Below are 23,103 nucleotides of genomic sequence, written 5' to 3' on the forward strand. Positions count from 1 at the left end.
CTCCCCCTGCATGAGCTTAAAAAAAAGCTATTCTGCTGAGTCATGGGTTGTTGCCTTACATTATTGAAATCAATAGAACTGAAGGATAGTCTGTAGTCTAGCCTATGTTTCAGGCTGCAATGAGACGTTCACTATATCCTGTCAATAATATTACCTTCGCTTTCAGTATTTAGGGCAGCAAACACGGACCTGGTTGTCTGTGCGCAGGAGGCGCTGCCCTACATCGCGTTTTATAATGATTGCTGCGGCGTTTTTGGTCTTATTGAGACCGTATAGTATTCAAGTTGTTTTGCTATTATTGCTGCTATTGCTAGGAACTATTGCAACAATTCTTTTTTTCTGTTGCTGGCATCGGAGGCTTCGTAACGGGAAACATCCTATAAAATCTGTGCTTTCAGGGCGCTCAAGGAGTCGCGGTGAGTAGAGGCGTCGTCAGCATCTTCAAGCAGTGCGGCTAATCCACCAAATCAAATGCGTGGCATGTCTGTAATATGTTCAAACATTTTCACACGATGACCTGTTAAATAGGATATAGCCTAAAGTGTATCCTGTGCTATTTTAAGCTACTTGACACAATTGATTTGCCATTATTTTCAGCAGATAAACATAGCATTGGCTACAGTTTAGTGTAGACTGACTGTTATGTGCATGGCCTTGAGGATTAAAACATCTATTTCTATAAGTGTCCAAATATATATTTTCCACTTTATTCACAGTCTTAATTTGTCTAATGGTAGTCTATGATATCATTTTGATAGCCTAAATGTAGCCGTGTGCTTATGGGATGTGTTTGAAGGTATCCGAGTGTGTTAAACATATTTTCATTTGTCCTAGAAGCTGGTCTCCGGACTCATCATTTTCGATCAGAGGTAATCATTCGTTTTTACTTTGGTCAAGGTCAGTAAGTAGCCAATGTTGTCTTTCAAATACAATATTGTGAAGGAAGTACAACTATATGGTGCTCTGTGTTACTTTTATTATACTTTACCGTATACTTTTTGGAGTTGTATTGGTGCGCTATTGTTAGGACTGTGTTATGCGCATTGCGCATGTGTGATCAATAAATAATGTGAATGATTCTGCACTTTCTGCATCTTGACTATTCTGGAAAAATAATCCACATTGCAATTAAAACTGACAAAACATGCCGACATAGGCGATTACAAATTGAACATTAAAAACAACAACTTAATTACATATTTAACCTATTAGGTTCTATAGAAATCCAAAACCCCAGTTCCATCCATTAATGACAATATTTGTCAGTGTGATCCATAATAATACCTTGATCATCCAACTAGTTAAATGTCTCAAGCATATTAAACAATTTCGGCATCTTTTTCTCCCTCCCTTTTGGACATTATGTTTTTACAGGGTTTCAGGCACAGTCCGCGCCATGCCAGGAGGGCACGCGCTCGAGTGGCAGAGGAAAAGCCTCTTGTCGAAATTCCCCAGAGTGATCATCAGAGTGACTCGTCCACAACTGTGAGGAAACGAAAAGTGAAGAAAAGAGTCCTTCCAGATTTCTATCACTCAGTACAAGTCACCCCAACACGAAAACCCGTAGGTATATTCTTGCGTAATTATAGCCTAATGCCAGTCATTGTCATTTAGGGCATCCATTCTAAATTAAATCTGCCATGGTCAATTATCAGTAGGCCAATTTATTTTATATTTTTAAATTGACAAATATAGCCTACATCGATGATATGGGTCCTTAAATTCAAGTAACCAACATCAAATGCGCTCGTAATCCCTATTAACAACGATGCAATTATTGGATGTTTTTCACGCAACAGTTTGCCTTCAATAGTTTGGCCTTCCTGGCAATGCTGTTTGAAGTTGAAGCCTTCAAAGTTCTGCAATTTCTTGATATTGCTCATGCTGTCATTTTGCATGTTGACACACGCACCAAACAAACATTTGACCTAGTACAATTCCATAATAATACTGCAACCGAATTATTCTCGATTGTTTACATTAACATTCATCTCCATTGTAGGCTACAACCCTTAAACCTCACCATATACCAAACTCATTAGGCTACTGGGGGGGAAACAGGATGTAGACAAAATGTTAGTACATGTGTGCTTTTGGGTGTGTCTACATTTTCTTTGTTTATTCTGGATGAATCTTGCTCAGTATGGACTTTCAAGTTACAACTGAGATGCATGACGTTAAGATTTCTAGTCCTCTTTGTGTTATGATTACATTGTTTCAGATGGCCAATATTCATTACAATTACCTCCTATAATTAAACATATACCTATCCTATAATAGATGAGCAATGTCAATTTGAATGTTGCTTATCCCAAATGTATAATATGTTTGGTTTCTGTAAACATTAACATTTACTGATGGAGGCTTTTCTATTGTACCCTCAAGTTCTCAAAAAATACCATGTACATAATCATTCTAAATTGCTATGTGACTTTTTCAATTCACAGGCAAGACAATATGAAGCAAATATTAGGCTAACCAACATAACATATATGGAGAATGCAATCTTTATTGTCTTATTTCTGACATAATTCTGGATGCTGTGGCCTTGTAGCAGGAAGTATTACCAATATTCAACGCTGTGGACTTGTAGCCTAACAGATAAAAAAACTAAATTGAGTAAGACTGTTTGCTGGCGACTCACGAAGTATGTGGTTGGCTACCCAAACCCCGTGCTCTGACCAAACGCTACGCCACGCCCACGGACGTTAGTTTCTTCCCCGCAATGTAGCGAATGATAGATAGAGCAGCTGAATAATTCAGTTTGAGTCATAAGGCAAAGTATGTGGAGGGCGGGCCTGGCAATCTCTTAAAACAAGTGTTTAGTTTATGCTTTGTTTTAGGTGGTGGGTTTCTCTTGACACTTCCAGGCTATGATCACAATAAAGATAATATAGGTCTTCAGAGTCGGACCGCTTGTCCTAAGGCAGAGCATGTAATTTTCTAATTTGGGTGAACTATCCCTTTAAGACAAGAGGTCCGAACCTTGACAAGGTCGCTAGATATCGGGTTAGGGTCGCTACATTACTCACTTCCTTCCGGAAAGTATGTCTGCATGCTTCACTATACCAAGTCCCTCACCTGTACACGCCTGGCCTCACTGGGCACCATCCCACTTCTGACACCCGTGTAGTGAGTTCAGGGTTAGCCCCACCAGGACTTGAACCCTGGTCCATCGACTGTTAAGCCAACACCTAAACCGTTAATGGGACATTTAAAAAATGTTCTACTTCATATTCATCATCTCCAGCACCACCCCACATCAACATACGTGAAAATTTCACGTTTCTATGTTTTGTTATAAAAAAGATAGAGGAAGATATGTGTTTCCATTGACATGATAAACTAATTAGTAGACAATTAGTAGGTAATGCCTACTCATAATGGGTTAAAATCACACGATGCACAGTGATGACTTCATTGGAAACCCTTATCTTCCTCTGTCTTTTTTATAACAAAATACAAAAACTTGCAATTTTCACATGCTGTTGGGGTGGTGCTGGAGATTATGAATATGAAGTAGACATTTTTGCAAATTTCCCCATGCCATGCCCAAGGTGTGGCTTAACAGTCGCTGGACTCAGGTTAAAATTCTGGTCGGGCACAAATCCCATTTAGCATTTACCATTTGTGGCACAAATCGTATTCAAGTGATGGGACTGATATTAGCATTTTTCGCGCATCATGTTCAAATCATCTATAAGTGACTTTGATAAGATTCACAATAAATTTTAGATACGTTCGGATGATTTGAACATGATGCGTGAAAAATGCTAATATCGGTCCTATGACTTGAATGGGATTTGTGCCACAAATGCTAAAACATTAGCATTTGGAAACAGTGACAGGGAAATAAAACCAAATCATGGATTGCTGTAATATCTTCTCCATTGACTGCTTACAGTGTAAGAAAACCAATGTGTCATTTTCTGATTTGGGTGAACTATCCCTTTAACGGTTAATGTGTTGGCTTGACAGTTGCTGGACCCGGGTTTTGATAGGACCCTGGTCCAGAATTTTGATAGGACTGTCTGTGAGTGGTCTGAGTGGGGAGGGGGAAACTGAAAACTAGCTGTTATTGGCAAAGAGGTTTGGAACGTTCTTTGTTATTGGTCTATTAACCTATTTACCGCATGGTGATGTCACCATGGAAAGCAGAAATTCCCATGCAAACCTGCTCATTAGAAGGTCCTGTATTTTCAACCAGCAACTATCGGGAAATAATAGGGATGAAATGTTTTCTCACTTTTACAGTGTGTGTTTTGTAAGCTGTTGTGCAATATGATACTAAACACAGGAAAAACAGAATATTGACTGCACTGTGCCTTTAATGTCCTACTCTTGTTCCTCCTGTAGCTCAGTTGGTAGAGCATGGCGCTTGCAACGCCAGGGTTGTGGGTTCGATTCCCACGGGGGGGGCAGTATGAAAAATGTATGCACTCACTAACTGTAAGTCGCTCTGGAAACGAGCGTCTGCTAAATGACTAAAATGTAAAATGATTTAAACAGCAATACTGTTCTATAATTGTGCAATCGAACTCAACATGTAACTGTATAACCTATTACTATTTGAGCAGCCACACCCTGCCTCGATGTGTCATCACACGGTGTGGATAAGTATTTGTTATGTACCTGCTCAGTTACCCTATCACAGAGCCTAGACACACAGAGAGACGGCCTACACAGACAGACAGACAGACAGACGGACAGACAAGAGCCAGATCGTCTGAACATAATGATTATAAGGACAGTGCTCTAAAATTGCACATTCATTGTAAAATAGCAACATTTCTAATTAATGGCAAACAGAGCACATGCGCATCAGGCAGCAAAACAACAACCCGCCTGTGCATGACAAAGGATGCTCATGGACCAGTCTCTGGATTTCTGATTGGTTTTGGACGGTAAACGTGGAGACTACGCAGTCACCACTAGACACGCACCCACCCAGGATGGTGCTGTAAGACCGCGTCATTGTCCACAGCTTGCCGATTGAATAATCAGAAATAGAGCGCTTGGCTCCTCCAGTCTCCATCCGCCCTCTTCTGTATCCTAGGATGGTGACGCGTTGACATGCTACAGCTCTCGCATCGCATTCTAATCTCCATGGCCCAATCTGTTCACACTCTCTGGGGACTTGACATCATTTCGGGCTCTCAACCCAAAAGGGAGACTAGCCTAATGTAATGAGCAGAGTGCATTGCTAGAAGGGTGTGGTTCTGATAAAAAATAACATGGCCTGCCCTGCCGCTGTCTGAGCTTACAGCAAGTGGATAAAGGATTTCGATATAATCAACTGATACTATGTATACAGCGGTAAGTCTTATTTCTGGCCTGGCGGGGGAGCCAGATACAATTGATTTTCATTCTCACTGCCTGCTTCTGCTATAGCTTTTTTTGTTGTTGAATCAGAGATCATTGCTAGGCGAGCTGGTGGCTCACGCTATGGTGCCTCCCTGGAGCAATGTACATTTACATTACGTACATCCGTTTAGGCAACCGTAGAAGCAGCGATGGTGAGACATGTTACATTGTGTCTTTATGACTGTGCTCATATGTGTGTTGTCATATTTGTGTTGCGATGGAGCGAGCAACACATTGATAATTTATTTCTATTGTTTCAACAGAGCTCCGGTTCTGGCAACGCTTCCCTTCACTGTTCCATGTCTTCATCGGCGGATTTCTCGGACGAAGATGATTATAGTCTTAAATCTGGGTCGGTCTCACCGGCACCGGGGGACACGTTACCCTGGAACCTACCCAGACACGAGCGACATAAGCGACAAATTCAGGGAGGATCCGTTTTGGATCCAGCAGAGAGAGCGGTGCTCAGGATTGCAGGTGAGTGTCCATATTTCATTGATTATCATGGTTGCTTCTAGCCTCTTGGGTGGTCTAAGCGAGCTTTTGAGAAACAAAATTCAGTTTTACAATCAACAAATTGTTAGCTGACATGGCTAATTGAGTGAATATCAGTGACTGACATAACAAGTGAAAAATTGGTGATCCACAACCAAATTTAGAACTTACACCTATTCTAACTCTCAACAGTAAATTGAGAACCAAATTGAGATTTTTGGGGGGGTCCCTAAACTACCGCTGGGGCCCTAAGGGACTGCTTATGCCTGGAGCCAGCCCTGTTGATTGTGCTGCTGATAATATAACATCAAAGCCTATAGATTTTGCACATCTATCAGATATGGCACATAGCAACTCTGATGTGTAGGCTACAGGTTATATTTATTCTCCATATAAATGGTCTAAGGGCAATTACAGTATAGACTGACATGGCTGCTGGACAGTCCCATATATAAGGATAAGGATCCAGTCAGCCACTGTCACTTCTGATACATGTCCAATTCAGACAAAGCCATACATGTTTGTAGGCTTCTGTATCTAATAATTAAGCTTCTGTCTCATAAGGATAGTCTATAACACACATGAATAAATGCATGGAAAAACCTGTAGGTGAGGTACGTTATATGCTGTGTTGGAATGCTCACATTAATCCTCTATTCTATTGACCGTCCAATGGCTGTTGAGATTGAGTTCTTTAGGTGAAAGTGCAACGAGTAGTCATCATTGCCTGTGCATAAGGCTGTGCATTAGGCTACTAGAATCGGAATATTCATTGTAATCCTTTAATACACAGGCTTATCAGGTGCAGGGCCTTTATGAGTAAAACTTTTATGTTGGTCTGATAATGTTTATTTCATTATATAATTTTAAAAAATAATTTTAATGTGATAGGAATCATTTGACTGACTTCTATACCATACTCTGGGAATTTCACAGTACTTGAACCATGTGGCTTACTGCAAATGCAGTCTGTGAAACAAATGAGAGTAGGTCTATTAATGATACATTCCAGGGGCGACCTTGCTAAATGCATTGTTTTTTTGTTTCTTTTTTTGCAAAAATACTGTTCTCGGACCATAATTTCAGTTCAGTAGCCTTGACAGGGCTGTGATAGGCCTATGCACTTTTCAATTCAGGAATTAATCCTTAGTCATATGATCAGGACCATAACTATAAAGGCAAGTATTTGGTTGGCAATGGTAATGGGGATATGGGGATATCTGCAGGGTGTGCTGTCTCGCCCACTTATGACATTCCTCAACAGAATATTTGGCTTTGATAAAAATGGAGCAACAGCAGTCTATCATATCATAATCCAGCCTGATATGATCATAGAACAAACATTGTGTTATTATAAGGATACATATGCTATTGCCTATCACATGTATGACCTTTAGCGTGTTGATTGGTATGAAATGCTATTTGATGTCTTATTGTTTTGTTCACGATGTGAGTAGGCCTAAAACCCAGCGTTTTTGTTACCTGAATCTCAGGATCCATAGATTACTTAATAGTTCAAAAATAATTAGGTTAATATAGTTTGGTTGAACTATCCCTTCAATTCACCAGTCCTGAATCTTCCTTATGGCAGGGTGTGGTCATTGTTCAGGTGGATTTGATTTGATAGGATCCCCATTAGCTGACGCCAATGGCGACAGCTAGTCTTACTGGGGCCCGACACATAGCGAAAAATACATTACAGACAAAATACTTAACAATTTACATACATTTAGATGCATCTGACCCTTTCCTAATGATGTCTGATATTGTGAAATACTTACCCTCTGATTTCACCCCTTTTGTTAATCTTATTCATGTCTGTGATTGTTGTCCATACCAGTCCTGGTCACTTCTCCTTAGAAAGCATTGGCCTATTGATTCTCTATTTTATGGAAATAATCTGGTTGAATAGACCCTGGACTGTGCTGAAATGCATTATCAACAGCATCATCTATTCATTCTAGACTGCATTTCCTCTAAAACAAAACCCTTTTAGTGTTAGGACCTGTGAGGACATCTCCTCTGCCTGCTATAGCATGTGGGCTACATGCTGACTCATGCAACAGAGATGGAAAATATATACAATATTCCAGCTCAGTGTATCATATGTATAACACAAATCATCGCTGTTTTTTGATCAGTGGGACATTATTTTGAAGCATCTCTATGTTATAACAAATACAATATAGGCCTTGATTTATGAATTATGACAGTTGTCATCCTTTTATAATCATTTTCTTGACTCTATTGAAGTATGTTGGATTAAAAATAGGCCTACAGGTGTAGGATCTTAATTTGATCACCCTGTTGTTGCAGGACATGCTAACTTGCTAAAATGTTCTAATTTCCACAAAAAATATTAGACTTGATTTACCCTAACTAAACATGTATCAACCCCTTCAAAATGTCCATTAATTATAATCCACATAATAATTCACATTTCCTGTTGCTGCAGGATTATTTGCCTCCTCTGAGAAAGTGATCAAATTAAGATCCTATATCTTTAATAAGGCAATGCCAACCAAGTAAAACAATTGGATAGAGTTTATGCTTAAACTATGTAGCTATAGATGTCATGGAATGAAAACATTGTGGACTGTCTTGAAATTACTGGCATGGTATCAGTGCATATTAATGCTTATTAAACACAGCAGTTCATGATGACTGATTTAGAAAAATGAACAGTCGCATTAGCCTGCTGGTATTACTGGAATGTTGGTACAAGGAGGGGCCTGCATTAGTATTGCTCTTGTCCAGCAGCCCTTTCTCCCTCCCTCCCTCCCAGACTGTCACAGAACACAACCGAGATTCTCATGAAACCAGAGAGGCAGTCTCGCCTATTGGTGGTTTCATCGGGATGGGAGGGGGGATAGGGGCGGTTCCTTGCATGGAACGACAGCGCGGATCACTCCTCCGTCCGGATCCCTGTCCCGCAACTAGGCTACACATTCACCCCAGCGGCTGGTGAATGTCCAGCCTGTAGAGCTCTATGGTGGAGCCCCGGTAATGGCTCACTACAACGCGACACCGGAGGGTTATATGCTCGCGGACGAAAAGGAATACCTTCAAGCGTATGAGGATGTCCTCGAAAAATACAAAGGTATGCTAATTACTTTAGCCTATACTGATTGGATATATGCGTTAATTGATAGGCCTTCAATGATTTGATATGAAACAAATAGCCCTGTATGGGAAAATTGCCCCGTGGTAGCCTACGACCGAATGACAGCCCTAAACAAGTGTATGTCAGCAAGCAATGAGCTTTGATGGCAGCGGGTCGGACAGTGGGTCGGGGTGAATGGAAACATGAACGTCTAAGCTATTTGCTTGTAGTCTACAGCCCTGCAAGTTTATATTAGAATTATGAAGGTTATGATTAGCACTTGTAAATAGCCAAACTGTCTTGGATTTGTGCGACATTGGCCTAGATTGATTTAGAATTTTGTTTCTGTTGGCAAATGCATTTATTGGAGGAGGGGTGTTGCTCAATGTAAAGAAAGAATCCTGCCTTACAACGTTTTACTGTCACTTTTGTCACATGAAAAAAAGCAGTCTCGTAATTACAATAGGCTATATTTTGGTAGGCCTATTAATTATGGAGATGCTTATTTATTTGAATAAAATATAACGCAGGAGATGTTATTTACTTGTCTTGAACATACTTCATCTATTAAGGATTTAATATTGTTGCGTTGATGGCCCCTATTTTGTTATAACTCTAGTCTGACCAAATTGTCATTGATGTAGGCAGACACAAAGAGAGGACCATGGTCCATCAGCTAAAGATGCAGCAGGCCTATTAACTTACATCAGTCCATCAAGCATTACGTTCAGGCTGACAGGACAATTATTACTGGAAACCTGCAGAAGACATTACATTTTCAATATCCTGTCTACAGCAAAGCATTCTCCACTAGCTAGATGACATCATCCCCCTACACATAATCTTTGACCAGGCCTATAGTGTGAAACTCGAATACACTCCGTCTCCTACAGCGATGGTTTTTCCACTTTATATTTTCCATCTCCCCCACATTATCTGCACCATTTGAACAAGCAGTGAATGAGAAAAGGTAATCCGTGTGAATGGGTTAGTTGTGTATGTTACTGTGATTCCTTGTTAACCAGTGGTCACTAACAGTGCATATTTAGGTGGTCTCTCTCTCTCTCTCTGTCTCTCTCTCTGTCTCTCTCTCTGTCTCTCTCTCTCTGTCTCTCTCTCTCTCTCTCTCTCACTCTCTCTCTCTCTCTCTCTCTCTCTCTCTCTCTCTCTCTCTCTCTCTCTCTCTCTCTGTCTCTGTCTCTGTCTCTGTCTCTGTCTCTGTCTCTGTCTCTGTCTCTGTCTTTCTCTCTCGCTCTCTCAGCTGTTGCTATGACAGCAACAAACAGTCAGCTGTGACCTGGCTTAATGGTCCTTGACTAGAGCCTAATGCAATCATATGATGTAGCATCATTTGGAATTTGTGTCTGACTTTTGTCTCCAGGTGCTAGGCCAGACAACAAGCTGTTTTATAATTGGCGCTCCCTAAAATGTAAAAAAATTACTTTGGTCCACACTTATTATGGTTACCATAATGTTATGAATTGCAACCATTCTCAACATCTTATTAATATTATTTATTTACTTTGATGCTTAGAAATACTTCTCAAAGCGTATAAAATAGTTGTAAATGTTGGTAATGTTTAATAATACAGAAATAATCATTTAATATGTACACTACTTATCAATAGTTTATTAAATAAAGTTATTGTAAAGTGTTGCCAGCCCAACATTGATTTGAGCCCAACATTTTAATACTAGTGACCAATGTCATTGTCACCTGCAGCCAGGGAGCTGTGCTGCAGCTTTAAAGGACAGGCCAATAGCCTTGCAATGCATTGCCAACCACTGAAGGAATATCCCTGTTTGAAATCATCACAAGGCATATCCGTAGACCCCTTTCCTTCAGTCAAATGACCTAGTGGCCTCATGGGTGGAATGTTATTAATATTTTTCATAATTTGATAATTAATTAAACCAACAAAAAAAAAACGCTGAAAATCTGGTGTTTCTAAGCTAAACAGTTCTGTTATATTTCAGTTTTATGTGATGTATATAAAGTGTAATATTGGGATGCAAACTCAAAATGTAATACATTTCAACTCTATATCTGACATGGTACAGGTGTCTTCTTTTTTTAAAGCCCATAACCATGTGTGTGAGGTGTATACTTTTGTTTTAAAGTAGATTTGTTTAAGACTACCAAGAAACACTCTGTGTGACTCTGATTTAGCCCACTGCAGTAAAATGTTAATGATCTGAGTTATGTTTAATGTGCCACATAGCAGTGAATGACCTTTTCTGAGGATTCAGTACAAAGTTATAATGGGAACAAGGAGGAAGTTCAATACTGAATCATAATGAATGTTTTGGTAAAATAGCAACCACGAGTGAACAACACATTAACTGTTCATCAGACATTTATCTACCAGATAGCTAAATAATTAATATTCAACAAACCCTTGGGTGTTCCTTCTGAAAAAGTACAACACCCCAAAACATGTTGTTGATGCCCACAATAAATGTTGTTGTAACTTGAACAATGTCTTAGTCTCGTCAATGAATGTTATTTTATTTTAAGGAATGACTCTAGGCTGTAGGGCAGTTCAGTGATGTTGAGAACATTCTCTATAACTGTCTTTATACAGCCTTTGTCTGTTGTTCATCTATAAAGCTCAGAGAGCGTCAAGTCTCCCTAAAGCTTCTCTCCGTGTGACATGTTGTGTCACGGTCGTCTATGTCGTCTAAGTATGACCAAGGCGCAGCGTGTCCAAGAAACATGACTTTATTAATTAAACGTTGTCGAACTACAAAACAAAAGACGACTCAATGAAGTCCACGGTACACTGACCGAAACGGAACAAAAACCCACAACACCCACAGGAAAACATACAGATTAAATATGGCTCCCAATCAGAGATAACGAGCCGACAGCTGACACTCGTTACCTCCGATTGGGAGTCATTGACCAAACCTAGAAATGAACCCAACAGAAATGCAAAACATAGAAAGACACCCAAATACCCAACATAACCAAACCAAAACCCAACAAAACAAAATACACCCTGGCTCAAATACAAAAGTCCCGGAGCCAGAGTGTCACAGTACCCCCCCCTAAAGGTGCGAACTCCGGGCGCACCAGCATACAGTCTAGGGGAGGGTCTGGGTGGGCGTCTGTCCACGGTGGCGGTTCTGGCCCTGGTCGTGGTCCCCACCCCACCTTAGTCACTATCCGCTTCCGTAGCCTCCTCCACATGACCACCCCCAACTAAACCCCACTGGATTAAGGGGCGGCACCGGACTAAGGGGCAGCACCGGACTAAGGGGCAGCACCGGACTAAGGGGCAGCACCGGACTAAGGGGCAGCACCAGGATAAGGGGCAGCACCGGGCTAAGGGACAGCACCGGACTCAATGGCGGATCCTGGCTGGCTGGCTCTGGCGGATCCTGGCTGGACGGCTCTGGCGGATCCTGGCTGGACGGCTCATGGCTGGCTGAAGGATCTGGCTGCTCATGGCTGGCTGACGGATCTGGCTGCTCATGGCTGGCTGACGGATCTGGCTGCTCATGGCTGGCCGACGGATCTGGCTGCTCGTGGCTGGCTGACGGATCTGGCTGCTCGTGGCTGGCTGAAGGATCTGGCTGCTCATGGCTGGCTGACGGATCTGGCTGCTCATGGCTGGCGGACGGATCTGGCTGCTCATGGCTGGCGGAAGGCTCTGGCTGATCCTGTCTGGCGGAAGGCTCTAGCGGCTCCGGTCTGGCGGACGGCTCTGAAGGCTCATGGCAGACGGGCGGCTTTGCAGGCTCAGTCCAGACGGCCAGTTCAAGCGCCTTTGGGCAGACGGGCAGTTCAGGCCCCGTTGGGCAGACGGCAGACTCTGGCCGTCTGAGGCGCACCGTAGGCCTGGTGCGTGGTGCCGGAACTGGAGGTACCGGGCTGAGGACACGCATCTCAGGGCTAGTGCGGGGAGAAGCAACAGGGCATGCTGGACCCTGGGAACGCACATAAAGCCTAGTGCGGGGAGAAGGAACAGGGCATGCTGGACCCTGGGGACGCACATAAGGCCCTAGTGCGGAGAGAAGGAACAGGGCATGCTGGACCCTGGGGACGCACATAAGGCCTAGTGCGGAGAGCAGCAACAGGACGCACAGGACTCGGGGAACACACAGGAGGCTTGGTGCGTGGTGTAGGCACTGGTGGTACTGGGCTGGAGCGGGGAGGTGGCGCCGGAAATACCGGACCGTGCAGGCTTACTGGCCCCCTTGAGCACTGAGCCTGCCCAACCTTACCCGGGTTGATGCTCCCGTCGCCCGACCAGTACGGGGAGGTGGAATAACCCGCACGGCCTATGTGGGCGAACCGGGAACACCATGCGTAAGGCTGGTGCCATGTACGCCGGCCCGAGGAGACGCACTGGTAGCCGGATGCGTTGGGCCGGCTTCATGACATCTGGCTCAACGCTCACTCTAACCCGGCCGATACGTGGAGCTGGAATGTACCGAACCGGGCTATGCCTGCGTACAGGAGACACCATGCGCTCTACTGCGTAACACGGTGTCTGCCCGTACTCTCGCTCTCCACGGTAAGTCCAGGGAGTAGGCGCAGGTCTCCTACCTGACTTCGCCACACTCCCTTTAAGCCCCCCCCCAAGAAATTTTTGGGTAGTACCCACGGGCTTCCAGCCTTGACTCCGTGCTGCCTCCTCATACCGCCTCCTCTCGGCTTTAGCTGCCTCCAGCTCTTCACGAGGACGGCGATATTCTCCCGGTTGTGCCCAAGGACCCTTTCCATCCAGTATCTCCTCCCATGTCCATGAATCCTTTATAGGCGTCCATGAATCCTGTGTATGTGGGTCCTGTTGCCGCTTGACACGCCGCTTGGTCCTAGATTGGTGGGTTTTTCTGTCACGGTCGTCTATGTCGTCTAAGTATGACCAAGGCGCAGCGTGTCCAAGAAACATGACTTTATTAATTAAACGTTGTCGAACTACAAAACAAAAGACGACTCAATGAAGTCCACGGTACACTGACCGAAACGGAACAAAAACCCACAACACCCACAGGAAAACATACAGATTAAATATGGCTCCCAATCAGAGATAACGAGCCGACAGCTGACACTCGTTACCTCCGATTGGGAGTCATTGACCAAACCTAGAAATGAACCCAACAGAAATGCAAAACATAGAAAGACACCCAAATACCCAACATAACCAAACCAAAACCCAACAAAACAAAATACACCCTGGCTCAAATACAAAAGTCCCGGAGCCAGAGTGTCACATGTTGTGCATCAATGAAACACTTATTTAGCTATATCTTATTCAATAATAGTTACCAAACAAAACAAATGGTGAGTAAAACAAAACAAACTAGCAACATATCATTGGCCATAGGAACAAGAGGAAAATAAACTTGGCCCCAGCATTAGCAGTAAAGTCGTTTTTCCCCCAGAAGAGAAGTTGTATCAATAATTTGGATGGTTTAAACCAGGGATGGGCAACTTTGATGGGGATGGGGGCCACAAACAAATCTGAACTCATCATGTGGGTCTGCAGTGGCTCACGGGTCTGTACCCACATCCACACCCACACTACCCACATCCACACCCACACTACCCACATCCACACCCACACTACCCACATCCACACCCACACATGCAGTCAGAGCCGGCCTTCTGGCGGAACTAAGTGACATTCTATTGGGGGGCCACCCCCCGTCTTGCGAGCAAAACATTTTAGCTGCCACCCCTCTTGACAGCGGAGAGAAAAAACGTTTTAGAGTTAATTTCCTGCAATTCTACACATTATGCCAAGGGGTGTCACAGTTTTAAAGCAAGTTTGCTGCAATTCTTTACATTTTGCCATGGGCAGAGAAGATTTTTCAATTTTATAACTAATTTCATGCAACTCTACTCATTTTTCCATGGGGCGGAGAGAAACTTGTGCAGTTTTACAGCAAATTTCCTGCAGTTTCTTTATATGATATCTGAGTGAGAGTAACTAACAAAATCAATGGGGGCCCCCCGGTCTGTAATTCGACCATGATTACTACAAGTTTAGATAGCTGGCTAGACTAATTTATTAATCAAGAAAATGTTAACTGACATGGGCTAATTGAGTGACTGTCAGTGACTGACATAACAAGAGAAAAACTGCTGATGCACTGATCCACGGGCCTACAAAGGGGGGGCCACGGCCGCATGCGGCCCACGGGCCGACAGTTGCCCATCCCTGGTTTAAACAAAGGTGCGGCTTATATGCGTCCTCTCCAGAATAACAGTAAAATTATACAATGGAACAATCAACAGCTCAGTTTGGAGGATGGATTTCCACCAGCTCATCTTGCATGTGACACCTTCATCTGTCCCTGTCATTAGTACGAATAGACATCTATGTTGAAACACCAGGCGTGGTCAAAGTTGCGTAACATGCTAAAGATGTAGATCTACTCAGGTCACTCTGTCATTGTTTAGCTTTGAGCGAACAATCAGTCATAGAACTTTAAAATATTTTTCTATGGTGGTTGCTGAAATTCATGTACTACTAGCCTGCTGCATATACTGTAGCTGTGCCATGGACAAAGTCAGCAAATTATTTCATATCGTTCGGTTGAAACATTCCTGAAATTGATAGGCAGCTCTGTTGGAGAGTACAGAAACAGAAACAGTGACACATCTGTTCTCCAACAAAAAAGCTTTTACTGTGGTCCTCAAGTTTCATCCCTCTAAATGGGTATTACTGTTCCCTACTGAAACCATGGAGAAAAAGAACCGTAGCTCATTGCAGATGCTGTTACCTCTTGTTCATTGTGCAGACAGTTAAGCTACAGTAGGACTGGCCGGTATATCGTGAATAACAGTATACCGGTATGGATTTTTATAACGATATATTGATACTGTGCTAAATAAATGAAACAGTTCTACAAATTGCACTACTTCACTGTCAGTTTTGTCAAAGTTTGGTTGTGTATAAAATGATCAGAATGGCGGAAGCCCATAAAACGACTAATAATTAATTTGTTGCCATCCTAGGGTCATGCACTACTAATAAAACATATTTAGAACTTGTATTATTCAGAAGCATAAAATACAGTTGAATGCCGCCATACTGTCAAACATGAGAAAATATTGTGATATGATATTTGGGCTAAATTGCCCAGCCCTAGGCTACAGAAATGCACAGGAAGGTTTTCACAATGCACATGTTAAGTATTGGAAGTGCGCGGTTTGACACCTCTGGTGTGCGGATGTTGACATTGCTAACGATATCAGATACATTGTATTTCACATGCTGAGTATGCTGAGGCGACAGCCTCTGTGTGGAGGAATACATGCTTTGGTTTTAATGATGGCAGTGTTACGCAGTGGCACTGTGACGTGACATTGGAAGGTCAGCTGTTCATATCAACCCTTAATGGGAAACTCAAGTCTATCCTGAGAGAAAATGACTCACTAACCTGAAAACAATGATTTCTAAAATACACTTGAAATTGAAATAATTTGGGCGTTTGCACATTGGTTATATACACCTCAGATTTGCAGTATAATAGGCACCAGTCATATTTACGATTCAAGTCCTGTAAGAATGTCCGTCCCCATACCTCACTAATTGGGCATTAGAGTTAGTAACACACCAACAAGGGGTTTATTTGGGTCGGTACTCCACTAATCCACCGCTGTTTTATCAAAGATGGAAGGATTAGACCGGTTTCTTTCAAAATGTAGAAATCCCATACTTTTGAACTGGAATAAAATACAGCGTCATACACAAAAGGTCTGTAAATTCGAGCATCGTCTAGATTTCAAGCCACGGTTTCTTGAACATATACAATGGCTGTTGCATAGGACAGTGAGTTAGTGCATGGGAACACGGTGTTCTAGTAAAGCCTTTCTAGATGGGACTCTAGTCATGGGCAATGATGGGAGCCATTGTGGTCTTTTCAAACAGTTGATAAGAACTGTTTACCGTTGCTAAGAAACCTGAAGATGTATTGAGAGTGGGCGTGTGCCTCATTTTTCTCTGTTGGGATCGACTGACTGGGTTCTTTCATTCAATTCAAAGATGTGTCAAAACGTCAAGCACATTGTCCATTGAATGGCTGTTGTAGAGTTCGGACGGGGGGTTTGTAGCAATTTGAATGTGTGTGTGTGTGGACAGGAATGCACTTTTTCAGTTTAGGTACATCATGCACATGATGTTTTACTAGTAATTTACATTTTTAGAATGTCTAATGAAATCACATGGTAAATCGCATTAGCCTGAAATAAATGTCCAATTTTATTTTATTTATATCACCTTTATTTTGACAGGGAATCAATGTTGAGTAATGGCATTAGTGTAGTGTTGTTTTGTGGCTGCAGTTAGTTTATCCATTACAGTAACGGCAAATTGAATCAAATGCTACCAGCACAGATATCTAGTGGAGTAGGCCTACATCCAATGACTTTGCACTTGGCTTACAGGCTGATTGAGGTGGCTATGCCTGAAAACCTGCCATTTTGTCATCTTCTATCCTATACTGTAGCAAGTTAGCAACACAAATATGTAGCATCTCAACCACAGGAGGAGAACCTTGTCTTGTTGTCTCCCCTCCCAGGTTTTCACTCTGACACCATGTACAGTAGCTGCGCAGCGAGTGACGTAAAGCCTTTCAGTGACTCAGCAATAACCTCATACGCTCTCTATTACGGATACCGTGTTGGAGACGGGTTTCTGAAAGAGAATCATGGTGTAGTCATACCAATACATTAGCACAGTTACTATACTGTGTAACAAGGTCTTATAAACAAAGTTATATTCTTAACAAGAAAGATGGCACCTCATCCTGACCCAAGCTTTTCCTACCGTCAAGAAAAGCCTCACAAGGTCATGCCAGGACACAGAGGTTCCAGTAGGTCTTCAAATATTCCCAGAATGTGGGCCTCAACTCTGCATTATATCATCTGTTCATCTGTTCAACTTCAGATGTTGTGTTATGGCTTTGACTTTGGTTATATAAAACACCTGTTTACATAGTTTGCGGTGTAGCAGCGATGTCAGATTGATCCTGGATCATTGTAATCTATTAGGCAAGCAATGAAGGTAAATTAAAGTTTCCTGATTTGATGTATAAACCCTAGTCCTGGACCCCAACACATTCATGTAGGCTACAGTGTATGGGAGGTGGAGATACCTCATAGCGTCCTGTGTAGAGAGCCTGAAGACACACTGTTCGACTGTACCCCCCCTCTGTACATGTCTTACTGTACCTCATGACACAGGTGCATAACAAGTACACTAGATGCCAATACCTGATCCTGCTACTCTAAAGTCTGCAGTTTGGTGGATTTTCCTGCTGCACATCACATGCTACATGCTACACTTTCATGCTACACATCACATGCTACATGCTACACTTTTCATGCTATACATCACATGCTACACTTTTTATGCTACACATCACATGCTACATGCTACACTTTTCATGCTGCACATCACATGCTACACTTTTCATGCTATACATCACATGCTACATGCTACACTTTTCATGCTGCACATCACATGCTACATGCTACACTTTTCATGCTGCACATCACATGCTACACTTTTCATGCTGCACATCACATGCTACATGTTTAATGCTATACATTACATGCTACACTTTTCATGCTGCACATCACATGCTACATGCTACACTTTTCATGCTGCACATCACATGCTACATGCTACACTTTTCATGCTGCACATCACATGCTACATGCTACACTTTTCATGCTGCACATCACATGCTACATGCTACACTTTTCATGCTGCACATCACATGCTACATGCTACACTTTTCATGCTACACATCACATGCTACATGCTACACTTTTCATGCTGCACATCACATGCTACATGCTACACTAGGTACACATCACACATCATGTACAATATATATTTAAAACTGTATGCATTATTACTATGTAATTACAACTGTTATAGGGAGGGAATTCACAATTTCAAGGATTTGCTAATACACTCACAATGGAAATAACTATGTAATCTAATGCTAGAATTATCAGGGGAGGGATGGTTTGAGTTTGTATACAAAGCTAATGCCTAAAGAAAGTTAGGTAACAACCACCCTATCACTCCTACAACATTGCTGTGGGACCTGATGATATTTGTAACGGTGACATACGTTATAGAAAACAACATTGCTGTGGGACCTGATGATATTTGTTATAGTTAAAGTGAGCTTGAGCCATGTATATGAGCTTGAGCCATGTCATGGCAAGTTTCCAATGTTTCTTTCATATGCCAATAGTCTGCATCTGCCCTTGGTATTTACAGCCTCGTCCCTGATGTTTTATCTACATTCTTCAGTGGAATCGTGATATTGTAATGACCTAAGCCTATGGAAGCCCGCTATACAGTCTCTTCCAATAGGGATGTCCCATTTGGCTACACTTACAGAAAAAACACATTATTTCAGATGTGGGAAATCTCACTGTTTTTTGTCCCAGGTTCCCTGTGCCGAGGCTATCGTCCCGCTCTCCTCCGAGTCTGACAGCCCACTCATCACACCAGACCCAGGCCCAGACCCAGACCCAGACCCAGACCCAGACCCAGGCCCAGACCCAGACCCAGGCCCAGACCCAGGCCCAGACCCAGGCCCAGGCCCAGGCCCAGGGCCAGGCCCAGGGCCAGGGCCAGGGCCACACATACAGAAGAGCAGGCTCCTTCTATGGACGCTGTCTGTTACTGTACAAAAGACACAGTGTGTCCAGACATTGTGTCCAAATCCCAGTCTGTGTGCCATGCTCCCAATATGATGGTGGTTAAGATCCTTTGTCTGGGCCGTACTGTGATAGTGTGGGATGTGTGACTACTGAAGTGTACATTCCCAGAGGAAACCCAAGCAGGGTGAATACTCAGCACTAGGCCATGAAATTCCTAATCCTGTCAGACCCATGTGGCCACCCCGACCCTCCGCTCACTTGCTCCCTGACCATGTGACCATGGCGCTGAGAGAGAGAAATCAAAACACTGCGTGCGTACTTTAGATGAGGCACGGCTAGGCTAACTCTCTGTCAGATTAGATTGAGTGTGTCTGGCTGTTGAAAACCTCTCTTAACCCAACTCTTCAAAGTCAATTTGAGAGGACTGTTGAAATGATGCCATAGTTTACGTGCACTTCATGGTGATAAAAGAAGCGAAAATGGCATTAGAAATGGTTTAATAGCCCCAATCTAGTTACTCTTTAGGCTCCTGAAGTATGCAATTATTGCTCTTGGACCTGTTCCTTTGTCACGCCCTGACATAGAGATCTCTAGTTGGTTTGGTCAGGGTGTGAATATATATGGGTATTATCTAGAATGTGAATTTCTAGAATGTGTATTTCTATGTTGGCCGGGTGTGGTTCCCAATCAGAGGCAGCTGTCGATCGTTGTCTCTGATTGGGGATCATACTTAGGTAGCCATTTTGTCTACCTATGTTGTGGGATCTTGTTTCTGTTTGGCTTGTTGGATGTTTAGCCTTTTGAACTTCACGTTCTGTTGGATATTTGTTATTTTGTCTGTGTTTATATAATAAATGACTATGTACGCATACCACGCTGCACCTTGGTCCAATCCTTTATACAACGAACGTGACATCCTTTGTAGATCCGTTGTGTTTGACAGGAGTATTTTCTATTTTAGTGCTTAGTCAAACGTGAGCAAACACTGGTCTGCTGACTGGGCAGGCATTGTTCTGTTCCCGTTTATGTGTAATGTATGGTGTGTTCAGTTGACAGTTTGTATAGTGTAATGTAAAGGCAAATATTACTTAAGGTTGTGTTCTAAAAAGCATTTGAATGAATGTTGAATGTACATTAGCTGTCACTTCAGATTTGCGCCAGTTAAAAATCAAGGCTAACAGATCTTACTTTCAACCTGTTAACATAGCTCTCCATAATATTTATAGTAACACTAGTATTCAGTAGGCCTAATGGATGGTAGCGTTCTACCAAAAGTGTCATTAATTCCGTTTAAAACATGCTTGGACTTGACACCATCATAGTTGATGTAGATGAAGGCTTTGTTTGAGCCGAATGAGGAGTTTTAAGTTTGCAATGCCAAACCACCCACATTAGTACACAATTATAGAACAGAACACTTTGTCCTGATCGGGTTGGGCCGTTGATCCGGTATAATTATACATTAAATACAGTAGGCCTATGTGTAGACTAATGCAAATGTTTTCACTATTTGGCTGATGTTTGGTTTGCACAGTACACTACACCCAAGAGGGAAAGAAACCGCGTGAAGAAACAGCAACATTGCCGACAACAAGGCAGCAATAGAACCTCTCTGTACTGAAGGCAGTGAATCCCCTGACAATGGAGTCATTTACTGACCTGGTTCCATTAGTCCTACTGTCAAGCCCTGTATTGATCTGAACCGATTAGATGTAGTTACTGTGTGGGAGGAATGAGTCAGACTCTGAGCTCTTAGTTAGGATATCTTACTGTTTTTGCTCCAGACATCAATAGCTTCCAAGACATAAGATCAGCAAACCAGTTAATGTTTTGGTTCTATCAAACTGACAGTATGATTATGGGCAGCCTATGGTTGTTGCGTCAATACGCAAAGCCATCTTGTCTTGATAGAATGTCTGAGGGCATAGGTCATTTTCCATTTTAATGATGTATTTGTCATTCACTGTGAACACCTGGAGCTGATCTCATTCTTTGTCTCTGAAAGTGAAGAGTGATGGCATTGTGATGTATTGTGAGATGATTGCAACATTTTGAAACAACCAAGTTCTCAACTTTAGCTGAATACAAATCCATTATATTGATTCCATTCTGTTAGTTGAGGAGATAATGTTAAAAGTGAATGCAGAATCAGTAGATAGTCCTTGCTGTAAGAAAGGGAAATCATGTTTGCTAATATGGACAAATGTGTGTTTATGAGTTGTCATGGTAGCATGACAGCACCTCACTCTTTGGCCTTGGCTGGCTCAGAGTGGCAGCACTGTCTGTGTGAGGTCATATGGTGAGTCACTGCCCCTCCCCTCTGGGATAATACTCTGTGACCATTGGCTTACTCACCCACTGTACTGCAGCAGTATGCTGCTCTTCACACAGCTGAGGATGCTGGGAAGGAAACACTCCCATCCCAGCTGGGTTAGTGCTAAGCGAGATCCTTGGGAGGTCCGTGCCATAAACCCTAACCCTAATCTTAAACCCTTAACCCTTACCTAACCATAACCCTAACCCTTACCTAACCCTAACCCTAACCCTAACCCTAACCTTAACCCCTACCCCTACCCTTAACCACAACCATAATCGTTAGCCTTTACCTTAACCATTTTAAATGTCAACTTCAATGGGGTAGGGACGTCCTAAGGATTCCGGATAGCAAGGAGCATCCCAGCTGCGGAAAATTGATTTTCTCTGTCCTCAGCTTCTGGTCAAAACAAACGATTGACGGAAATGATTGAATTATTTTAGTTATTTTCTCTGTTTAGCAGAGGGAGAGTGAATACAGAAGGATATTGAAGACACTCATTCTTTTACTTGTTATAAAATGCATGCCATTATTTTCAGTGTTGGTTATTTGACCCCTAGTATCAGCGTTGTATCAGCAGGGCTGTTTCTGTGCTTTCACGAATAAGAAATCCAGAATTTCATGATATGTATATTTGAAATGTAATGCTTTAAAATGTGTTTACTGCACACAGGTCTGAACAATTGCTTACATAAAAAAAATGGGAACCTAGTGTACCCAGCTCCTACAAGACAGTGAAGCAATAATATTTTCTTTAGTCAGGGACAACAGTGACTCTGTGCCATATCTCTTGTCCTGCCTAACGTTTTGTCTGTCAAAACAAACCGATACTGGTGATAAGATTAAGGGACCAGTGGAACCTTGGAACAGATACAATTAGGGTTTGCAAAATTCCGGGAACTTTCAATAAATTCCCTGGTTTTCCGGAAAACCGGGTTGGAGGTTTCCCGGAATAGGAAGGGAATAAGCAGGAGATCCGGAACTATACAACCAGGATTTATAGAAAACCAGGGAATTTGTTGAAAGTTCCTGGAATTTTGCAACCCTAGATACAATTCACTGTCACATTGTCCTTCCTATGCTGGTGTCAGTCAACTGCACACACAAACATGGGTGGGGACATTGTCAGGGACGGTGTCTGTCACCATATAGATGTCTTTCCTATGTAAACAGCTTGTTTCA

At 42.6% G+C, this 23,103-nt stretch overlaps 1 protein-coding gene across 1 annotated transcript in view; it reads left to right on the plus strand.

Moving 5' to 3' along the window:
• The first annotated feature begins 120 nt into the window (after positions 1-120).
• Positions 121-23,103, plus strand: part of LOC121547101 (dystonin) — a 198,177-nt gene continuing 175,194 nt past the window's right edge. The window contains exons 1-4 of the mRNA XM_041858211.2: positions 121-416; positions 838-869; positions 1,375-1,563; positions 5,628-5,841. Coding sequence (XP_041714145.2) covers positions 236-416; positions 838-869; positions 1,375-1,563; positions 5,628-5,841 — 616 coding nt within the window. The 5' untranslated portion in view covers positions 121-235. The remainder of the gene's footprint in view (positions 417-837; positions 870-1,374; positions 1,564-5,627; positions 5,842-23,103) is intronic.

This window comes from Coregonus clupeaformis, chromosome 31 (assembly GCF_020615455.1).
Source record: "Coregonus clupeaformis isolate EN_2021a chromosome 31, ASM2061545v1, whole genome shotgun sequence".
Lineage (NCBI taxonomy): Eukaryota > Metazoa > Chordata > Actinopteri > Salmoniformes > Salmonidae > Coregonus > Coregonus clupeaformis.